This window comes from Elgaria multicarinata, chromosome 13, assembly GCF_023053635.1.
Source record: "Elgaria multicarinata webbii isolate HBS135686 ecotype San Diego chromosome 13, rElgMul1.1.pri, whole genome shotgun sequence".
NCBI classification, from domain to species: Eukaryota; Metazoa; Chordata; class Lepidosauria; order Squamata; family Anguidae; genus Elgaria; species Elgaria multicarinata.
Genome location: NC_086183.1, coordinates 26,669,520 through 26,680,461, shown reverse-complemented (window position 1 = coordinate 26,680,461; position 10,942 = coordinate 26,669,520). Strand labels below are relative to the sequence as shown.

The following is a 10,942-nucleotide window of genomic DNA, read 5'->3' as shown; positions in this document are numbered from 1 at the left end:
CACTTCCTTCTCCAAGAGCTCATGGAGAAGGACCCCTGAGGATGACCGTAGGGTCCGGACAGTTATGTATGGGAGGAGGTTTCCTTCAGATAGCCTGGCCCCAAGCCATTTAGGGCTTTAAATGTTAATACCAGCACTTTAAATCAGGCCTATACCTGGACTGGAAGAGGGCTGGCTTGATATGGTCTTGTTGGCCAGTCCCTGTTAGTAAACGGGCTGCTCTGTTTAGTACCAGCTGAAGTTTCCGGACCGTCTTCAAAGGCAGCCCCACGTATAACACACTGTAGTAATCCAAACGAGAGGTTTTCAGAGCATGGATAACTATAGCTAGGCTATCTCTATCCAGATAAGGGCGTAGTTGGTCATACAAGCATGAGAAAAAAATAATTTCTTTCACTCTCCTTTTATTTAAAAAAGAGGACAAAAATCCAGCCGCCTTCCCTGCCTGGGCCTCCTGTCACCCCACTTCTCTCTGTCTCAGGTGCACCCAAGAAGTCCGGGAAGTTGCGCAACTCATATCATGTCCTAGAGGAGACCATGAGAAAGACCAAGTACAGATTGAGTCACTGCTGTGCCCGGAAGCTGGCGCCAGGGGAAGAAAAGCTCCTGTTGTTTCAGGTGTTAGGTAACAGACTAAGCCGGAGCCTGGGATGGGTTCATTATTCATTATGGGTTCATTATTCTCCTGATGAGCACATTATATGTGGGAGGAACAGCCATGATTGTGTGGGAAGGGAGTGGGAGGAAGGAAGGAAGGAAGCAGAAGCACCTGGAAATAAGTGCGCAAATGGCCTTTGAGACAAATGACTTCCTGACACTAACAAGAGACGTGGCCCAAGCGTTCTAGTGAAATAAACACAAAATTTAAGACAACGGTTAGGGTGGGAATAAAGTGGTGCTCAAATGGCCTCTTGAAATTTTACACCCTATTTTGGAGAGGGATATTGCGCGGATCAATTTAATCAAATTTCTCCAGAGAGAAGGAGAAAGTCTACATCAGTTTCTTTCTCTTTTGGGATGGGGGCAGCCTAGCGACCATCTGGAATCTTCCACAAAGTTTCTGGGACACTGCGTGGGGGAAATGGCGGCCACCACCCAAACAATTATAACGGTGGAAAATATTTAGGGGACAATTTACAGAGCGGCCTTCTTTTTCAAGGCGGTGAGATAAAGAAAAACCGCAGAAGTGTCTCCGGAGAACTTTAGGCCCAGCTCTCAAAATATTTGAGCCGAAACAAAATTGGGCATGAATTTGAAATAGAGCTGTGAGAGAGACAATGCAGATTTCTGCATTGCTCTTACACCAGTCTTTCCTGACTTGGCGCCCTCCAGCTGTGTTGGACTACAACTCCCATCACCCCCAGCAAGACTGGGTGTGATGGACATTGTTGTACAACATATCTGGAGGGGCCCTAGTTAGGGAAGGCTACCTGACACCATGCTACCAAACCACTTACCAACATTTTATAGTTGAAAACCCAGAAGCGGTGGTTGTAACCCTGCACATCTCATACGAAAGGTCGCGGCTTGAGGGTATCGCTCTCTTCACCACCTGGCTGTGCACTGCTTTCATTTGTCCCTTCATTTGAAACATTCACAACCCACTTTCCTTACAGCAGCTCCAGGAAGACAGGGGCATGCCAACTTCAGCTTGGAGCATTGCAGCTGGGGGTGCCTGAGGCAGACCCAATAAATGTTTCAGGAAGTTTTTCTGGATCTCTCCCAAAGAACTTAAATCCCCTCAGTCCCATAACCGTGCACCATGCAGGATCCGGACAAAAACTTTCCCTACAAAGATTTTCATTGACAGCAATAACAACTGGCCCCCTTTACTGTGGGAAAAAATTGAATTATCTGACCTGTTTTTAGCTGCTGTTAATCTAACTACAGTTTTATGCTGTTTCCATGTCATTCGTTCATGCAGCAGGACTCTCAAGAATCCGAAGGTCTTAGGTTTATTATTTTCCTGATGAGCACATTACATGTGGGAGGAATCATCATATTTTTGTGTGGAGATGTGGGGGGGGGGGGAAAGGCAGGCTGTTTATTCCTTTCATATAGGGATGTCAGAGACATCCACAAAAGAATCAAATGTGTTCCAATTTCTAGGACTCTGACCTGTAGATTCTGCAACGGACCAGCTTTTCCCGAGTTGGACGGATTCTGTGGACTTGTGTACTGTATCTTTTTACTTTCCAGAATTTTATGCAAATTCAGTTGTAGAAAAATAGATAAAATTTAAAAAATGCCGCTAGCTGAAAACGCTTATCCCCCCCTCCCCATAAGTTATAGGGTGAAAATAGACGTTCTGAAGGGGATTTCTGCATTTTCGCAACTGCGAAATTTGTGCAAATGCGAATTTGCACAAACATGGGAAATCGGGAAAAATCTGATTCTGTCAATGAGCGGATGGTGGAATGAAAGGCAACCAACAATCCATGCTGGAGTTGTAGTCTGGAGGGCACCAGGTTGTGGAAGGCTGTTCTAGTGACATAAATAGGGATTAATCAGGGAGGGGGACCCAAAACACAGGGACTGTCCCTGGTAAATAGAGCAGTTGGAGAACAAGTTTAGCTGTTGAATATCTGCCTGACACACTACTCTTTAAGGGCCAGGAGCCTTAAAGTTCGGGGAAATGGCAGACATGGTTAATAACCTTAAATGCAAGTGACATGTCATTTAGGAAAGGGCTGTTGTGTAACCTGAAATCTTAACCAGCTCATCCTGTTTTTATTTGATTAGAAGGGATGCCTTTAACTCATTGCTTCAATTTTGGAGCAGAAAATTCTACAGATGTGCCTGGGAGGGAAGACCTCCCTAGGTAATTGGTTCCATAGAGTAGTACGACAATGGTACCAACAGCCTAGGGAGGTTGTGGGCTCTCCCACACTAGAGGCATTCAAAAGGCAGCTAGAAAGCCATCTTGAATGCTTTAAGGTGGATTCCTGCATTGAGCAGGGGGTTGGAGTCAATGGCCTTATAGGCCCCTTCCAACTCTATGATTCTATGAACTTAATCTGGTAGAGCAACACCTGTCCCCTGCTTTCATTATCTCTGAATACAGAGTTCTGTGTCTCTCAAGAACCAGTTTCTATCATCATCATCATCATCATCATCAAACGTATGACCTGTTTTCTGATGTTGCTATCTTTTTAATTGGCCCCTACTGCCACGTCATTCAGAGCAATGCAATCTGCAGCAATTGGCAGAGAAGATGATGGCTCCTCATGCCAAAAGAAGCTTCATCCACAAATTCCAGCATGTCAAGCTATTATTAAAGGCAGAGCAGTAGAGGATGGTTGAACAGCTTGCAATCTCTTGGTGGGGAGGGAGGGACTAGATGATTTGCTAATCTCTCCCTCTCTCCCTCTCCCTCTCCCTCTCTCCCTCTCCCTCTCCCTCTCCCTCTCCCTCTCCCTCTCCCTCTCTCTCCCTCTCCCTCCCTCTCTCTCTCTCTCCCTCTCCCTCCCTCTCCCTCTCTCTCCCTCTCCCTCTCTCTCCCTCTCCCTCTCCTTCTCTCTCTCTCTCTCTTTGTGTGTGTGTGTGTGTGTGTAAACCCACACTTAGTGCTGGAATGGGGAGAGGACACAACATTCAGAATACTAAATAACTGAAAAATTATTCACAAAAGGTTAAAAAATGGAAGGGTGTTCGTTTTCTCACATTTATTTTACACCGTTCCTCTGATAAGCTCAGAGTGCACTATATAGGGGTTACCCCAATTTTATCCTCACAACAGGTAGGTTAGGGTGATAAAGATACAGTGACTGATTAGACCAAGATCACCCACCAAGCTTTATGAGTGACTGGGAATTTGAACCTGGCTTTCTTCTCATTGTAGTTTGAAACTCTAACTTTTCTGCAGTGGCTGTTGGGTAATAATTGCTCATTTATGGAACTAATAATCACAGATATAGAAAATGCCTTGACCGGCCTATAGAGGAGCTGTTACATGTTGCTTCTGCCCTCTACTGGCATTCTTCAATCACTACATCCTCTCTCGATATCCCAAAGGTGTGATCATGCCTGTCAAAACACTTCACTGATTTTCCCTTAGCAACATTTACTGGCAGAGTATAGGAGACAGGAATGCTGGACTAGATGGACTTTCAGTCTGATCCAGCCTTGTGTTTTGAAGACCTAACAACACCAGAAACATTTGAAAGAGTGGTATACAGGCACCATTCATGAATGGGCATATTGGAGCTTTGGTCTGCCTTTATTGAAATGTAATTTGCTCCCTTTTCCTTTTAGAATGTTGTAATCTTTGAAACTGAGGCCTTTAAAGTATGTAGTTACACTTGCTGGTTTGTTTGTTTTTGGTGAACCTTATAACAAAAATTGATTTAAAAATATAGACGCATGCACCACAAACAACTCGCTCTAACAATGGTGTGGCACGTACCAGAGTTTTTAATAATAGTGAATATGAATCATGTGTATCTACCTTGCAAGTAATACCGATTCAAAATTTCATTTAAAGTATTAACAATAGCAAATATACTTACAGAAAAGTAAATTTACATGTGCAGAATTCAATTTAGTTCACAAGTAATACTATTAAACCCACGATGGTGAAAGAAAGCAGAAGCGAGTTGATGACAACTCTGAAATTTACTGACATTTCTATATTTCATCACAAGAGGGAGCTTTTGTTAATGGGTAATCACTAACGTTGATGTAACGTGTTCCTCTCCAACACATCCCCTGTTCCGAGAACTTGGGGATTATTTTTTTTTAAGCAATTGGAGTGCTTCAAGAACTCCAGGAGAGTAATATCACTATTGCCCAGGTATGTTGCTGGGAAAAATCTTGCTCCTGATAGAAGATAAATTTGAGTGAATTAGAGCCAGCATTGCACATAAGCCATAATTTTACTTTATTCTTACATTTTTGCCATTTTGATTTTCTGACTCAGTTAGCAAAACGTCTTGGGCCTATCTCTGAAAATCTTTCCTACCCTCCACACCCCCAATATGTTGCGGTGTGACAGTGTGAATAGTTTAGGAATTCACTGCTGAGTCCTGTCCTCCTAGAAAGACCTGTTGGATGGAGCAATATTCCCCCAAAGAAGCGTACATCCAAATAATATTGCATAATACATTTTTTAAAAAATCAATCAAACTAAGGCATGATAACATTGAAACAGCAGCAGTTAAAACATTACAGAGCACTGCATATTAAGAACTGCTTGAAACAAAGCCTTCAGTGTCTGCTTAAAAGCCAGCTAAATTGTGGCCATGTGCCATATCTCCTTAGGGAAGGAGTTCCACAAACATGGGGCCGCTACCAAAAAGGTCCCGTACCTCATGTCTGCCTATCTAATAGAACTCAATGGCAGGCCCATTAGGCCAATCTCTAAAGCCAGGCAGGTTCATAGGGGAGCAGGGAATTCTTTGAATCATTTAGAGCTTTCATTTCCAGCCCCTTAATTTGGCCCCGGAAACCAATAGATAAACAATGGAGCTGGTATGGGATAGGTCAGGGGTGTTGAAGCTGTTTCGGCATGAGGGCCAAATTCCATATTGGAGAAGCTTCCAGTGGTGGTTTGGCAAAAGCGGCAGGGCAGAAATGGCAGAATAGTTTAGCTTAAAGTCCTTATGGGCAGTAATGATCAGTGGTTAGAGGAAAAGGGGGTCAGGGAAAGGTCTGCCCCCCTGGTCTGAGTTTCTGCATCTCTGGTATAGGTGTTACATGCTCTGGCTAAGGGCATAGCTAGACGGGGTGATATCCCGGTGATCGTTCCGGGATCATCCCTGTGCGCCCACACAACGCATAGGGGATCCCAGCAGCAGGGAGGGATGATCCCTCCCTTTCCCTGGGATATCACCCTACCTTTTAGTCACATTTTTTCCGTGGTCTCAGGATGATCATGAGACCGCGAAAAGTGTGGCCAACCATCACATTTTGTCGCAGCTCCTCAGGAGCTCTGTGCCCATCAGGGGTGGGGAGGGGAATGGGGATTTTTTTAAAAAAAACAACAACAACACCCTACCTTTCAGGAGTGCTCATGCGCTCCTTCTGTTGCTGTTTTAAAAACAAAATGGCGGGCGTGACGTCCTGTTCCTCCGAGGATGTCATGCGCCATGTGTAAACAGAGGAGGGCGATCTCACAAACATAACATCATGAGATACTCACCCCTCCACTGCGCTAGTCCTGAAGTTCTAGCTGAGGCCTGTATAGTATTAGTAAGTAAGCACTTTAGCTCATCACACCCTGTACTCTGTTGAATATCTATTATATTAATACAATCTTGAAAGTAATTTTTTAATATGAAATAGAATAAAACAGTGCAGGCCCAAACTCGAGCTACAAAGGAACAGGAATCCTAAGTCCAGGATTTCACTCCAGATTGCCTGGGTGTGACCCGGTTTTCCTTTCAATACTCCCATTGCAGCCTGGAGACATTGTGGGGTAAATAAGAAGCCCTGCTTGCTTTCGGTGGAGAAGAGGAAGCAGCAGGCCCTAACAAAAAACAGAGGTGCTCGGCTAGCATCTCCCTGTGTAGGGAAAAGATTTTCAAATGTAAAATGAATCCTTGGGGCTGTGACTTGGCACCCTGATCGCTTCCTGTAGTGTTCAAATGCTTAGGCCCTCGTTCTTTCTGAGATCTTCTTTTCACTGCACTGTTGAGATATTTACGAAACGAAATTAAAACCAGATTGGAACTGGGTGTCAGAGGCAGATGGCTATATTTATTTATTTATTAATTAAATGTATATACTGCCCCATAGCCGAAGCGCTCTGGGTGGTTTACAAAAGTTAAAAACAGTGAACATTAAAAAAAAGTATACAAAATTTTAAACCATCAAAAATATAAAAACAACAGTATAAAACAACAGTATCCATTTAAACAACAACAGTTCTGGGGTCCGTTAAAAAAACAAACAAACTTAGCATGTGTTGTTAAATGCTGTTTCTCCCCTGATCTGCAGCCAAATTTGAACCTGGCAAAAGTAAATGTGTGTCCCTCACAACTGATGTAAGAATTGGGTGGAGGGTGGGTGGGCTGAGATAGACCTCAGAGCTCTGACTTCCGTCTTTTCTTTCTTCTCTACAACACACACCTCCTGAATCTGAACACAGAACCTAGGAGTCACAAGGCCACCCCTCCAGCCCCATTTCTTACCACCATACTCCAAAAACTGTGATTCCAAGGACTACCAGAAGAGGACAACATTGAAGGGTGGGGCCTTTGGGACCTGAGCCGCGTGTTCGAGGAATAAGCCGTGGGTTAGATGATTCTGGGTCCACATTCTCATCATTACCATCGCTATCTTCTGTTTCGTCATAGTCATAATTTGAATCCAGGGTGGCCGTGGGGGGGCTGGTTTCCCAGGAGTGGCCAGGTGTGACACTGCCCGTTCCAGGCACTGGAGAGGTGCTGCTGATGCCATCTTCAACATGAGGTTCAGTAAAATTGGTGGTGTGATTGACAGCGCCCTCGCCGTGAGACCCATTGGCAGGAACTGAGTAGTTGCTTTTCTGTGCCTGAGATTCAACTTCCTTCGCATTGCAATAGCTGCCGGTGCAACAGGAGCCTCCCTCACTGGTGATCATTATGGGGCCAAAGGATTGGCTCTGAGGCACAGCACAGGATGGGCGTTGGCAAGTCCTGATGTACATGGGGATGGTGAGGAGTCCTGTGGGGATGGGGGTGGAGGAAAAGAAACATGGGATGCAGGCACAGGATGCAGTGGGAACACGTCAGAGAGCCGACGTTAATACATGAGGGAGCCAAAATCGGATGCCACTCCCTGTTGTTTGTGTGCACACAGTCACAAACATGGCTGTGCTGTTGTGTAGTGCACAGAACGCCCAGTTCTCTGGAATTCCTTCATATTTTCCCACTCTCCACCAATCCCAGCCTCCGAAATATCCCTGATTGCTTGCAAATACTCCTCCCCACACAACAACGCTAGCAAAAAATGGGAGGGGGGCATCGAGAAAAATATTCCCTGAAAAACTAAGCACCAGGGACAAGCTTCTCGCCTTAGCTGTTTGACGTTGGAATCCAGACTCACCTGCAGTGATCATGCCTTCACCTTGGTAGCACTGGTTATAACCCTTGCTGCACCTCACTTTTTCCAAAAAAGGTTCAGTGCGGTCAAAGTTGAGGCCGGAATAGCACTCAAGGGAGCTGCTTGTTTCAGGTGCTGAAAGAATCAAGCCAAATTAATAACAAAGAGCCTGCATCATTTGATCAGAGGGGATTGTCCCATCCCCCTGGTTTTGTTTGGTTTTCTGCCATGACTCATCAGGGCCAGGCACAGAATTTCTTCTTGAGATGCACCACAAAATGGCGCCTTAAGGAAGCTGCGAAGACTGATAGTTGACTCTGGCAACACTGTCCAAGAGGCATCTTCTCCTACAACACCAAAAAAATGGCAGGCTAGCTTATGGGGTGCAGAGTGGCCTACACAGCACACAGAGCTCTGTCCTTCAGAAACGTATCATCGCTGCCCACCCCATAGCATTTGCTACCTGAGGTGGCTGCCTCACTTTTCCTAATGCATGGTAGGCAAGGTTTGGCCTACACAACTCCCCTCAGCCCTTGCCAGCATAGGCAACAGTGAGGGATTGTGGGAGTTGTAAACCAAATCATCTGTAGGGCCATATGGTGCTCTAATGGTGTGCCAGTGTGGTGTAGTGGCTAAAGTGTTGGACTGGGAGTCGGGAGACCTGGGTTCTAGTCCCCACTCGGCCATGGAAACCCACTGGGTGACTTTGGGCCAGTCACAGGCTCTCAGCCCAACCTACCTCACAGGGTTGTTGTTGTGAGGATAAAATGGAGGAGGATTATGTACACTGCCTTGGGTGCCTTAGGAAGAAAAAAGGCAGGATATAAATGCTGCAATAATAATAATAATAATAATAATAATAATAATAATAATAATGGTAGATCTAGCCCTGAGGCTCCTGACTCTTAAATAGCTGCCTGGCAAATGGAAATCCCGTAAGCCCCATGGCCAGTTCTCCATGCCTAGAAGGGCTGTACTCGCTTCCTCTTTGCCGGTCGTGCAAGCTCTTATAGGCCGGGGAGCCCTGGCAAAGGAAAAAACCAATCAGTAATATTTGGCACACTATTTCAACCCCAATATGTGAAAATATAGAGAGCGCCGGCTATTGGGTGGTATAGAAATGTAATAAATAAATAAATAAATAAATAAATAAATAAATAATAAAATCATGCATTCTCACTTTCCCATCAAGAGGAGGATTATTATTTTTTTACCTTTGCCCCCTGCAGGGGTCTTGGGGGCATTTTCACTTGTCATTTCTGCATTGCAAAGGTCATAGAGACAATAGCTAACATTGGATTGGATGGCAAAGTTCTGATCACCAGTGGTGGTGGAGCCTTCTCTGTTATTAAGGTCCTTGCGGACACATTCCCGGTGGCTCACAAGCACAGCAGTTCCACCTGAAGCAGAAGAAAATAGTTTTAAAAAGAGATCAATGCAGTGGAAGCAGCCGGGGTGGGGGGTGGGGCAGCGATCAAACATTTTTTTCTGGGATGAGGTCAAAGAGTTATTTTTAAAACAATATTTGTTTTGTTGCAGGTTTATCACAGCTCTAGATTTGAGGGTGGCTTCCAGCAACATGCCCTGGGGGGGAGGGGGAGAGGGATTTAATTTGTGCCCTCCAGATGTGTTAGACTACAATTTACATCATCACCAGCATAGGATTTATAGTCAAACAACATCTGGCAACCTGCAGTTGGGAAAGGCTGCTTTAATATTATGTCTGAACTCTGAAAACCAACATTTGTACTAAAATCCTAAAAACAGCAATTAAACTCAATAAAAATATTTTTATTTTAATCTCTGAATTTCAGATACATGCAAAAAGTAATTTCTGACCTCACGTAATCCCAATGAGAATATAGATGGCTGCAAGTAATACACAATTTTCTCCAGTGGGTATTTCCAATATCAAGATTTTTTTCTTCTTCTCCGTGGTTTATTGCGGTATGGAATCTGATCTTTTAACATATGGCAGCCCTGTTGGGTCCATCTGGCACAGTATTTGATTACCTGTTATGAGTTCGAGTTGCACCTGCACCTGCACATCATCAGCAGAGCAGGTGATATTGCTGCTATCTGTGTCTAAACCAAACCTTTTCTTTCCCTCGGAATTGCGTTGCACCATAGAGGTGAAGCGTTGACACTTCAAGGCAGAAACCCCTGCAGAGAGTCACAAAAAATGGGCTGGGTGGGCATAGCATTCTGGAGATGCTATTGAGATGTCCTACACCTGTTAGTCATAAGGACTAGGAACTCATTTCCCACCCGTTCGAAATGAAAGCAGAAGTTTTAAAAAGTCAGGATTGGGCATCAGATATCAAATCCGTATCTGCATGCGCAACATGTTCACAGAATACATGTTCAGCCCTGCATCTTCTCAGTTGCAATATATTACAATTTAATCTTTTTTTAATTATTAATATTTCCAAACATCAGTAAAGACTTTTCTCTTCTCCCAGGCATTTTTAACAGCATTTTAACAGCATTTAACAACGTTAAGTTTGTTTTTAATGGACCCCACAATTGTTGTTTTTAAATGGATACTGTTGTTTTTATACTGTTTTTTATGTGTGTGTGTGTGTGTGTGTGTTTTAAATTGTATACTTTTAATGTTTACTATTTTTAAATGTTGTAAACCGCCCAGAGAGCTTTGGCTGTGGGGCAGTATATAAATGTAATTAAATAAATAAATAAATAAATAAATAAATAAATAAATAAATAAAACACACTAACAAAACAAACTATACATATAAAGACACGCCCACAAAAATAAGACAAAACAAACTCAAACAAACAAGCAAAACACCAAATAAAATGTTCTTCCAATATTCTCCTCAGCAAAAATATATAACAATGTTGTCGTTATTATTATTGTTTTTCTTTATCACTGTCAAATCCAAATCTCTAATTTCTCTCT

At 43.7% G+C, this 10,942-nt stretch overlaps 1 protein-coding gene across 1 annotated transcript; it reads right to left on the bottom strand.

The window, feature by feature from the left end:
* Positions 1-6,929: 6,929 nt before the first annotated feature.
* LOC134408247 (ly6/PLAUR domain-containing protein 3-like) lies at positions 6,930-10,173 on the bottom strand. The gene is made up of 4 exons (XM_063140448.1): positions 10,036-10,173; positions 9,237-9,422; positions 8,026-8,157; positions 6,930-7,644 (listed from the first exon to the last, which is right to left on the bottom strand). The coding sequence occupies exons 1-4, from the start codon at positions 10,148-10,150 to the stop codon at positions 7,127-7,129; spliced, it is 951 nt and encodes a 316-aa protein (XP_062996518.1). The 5' UTR covers positions 10,151-10,173; the 3' UTR covers positions 6,930-7,126.
* Positions 10,174-10,942: the final 769 nt, after the last annotated feature.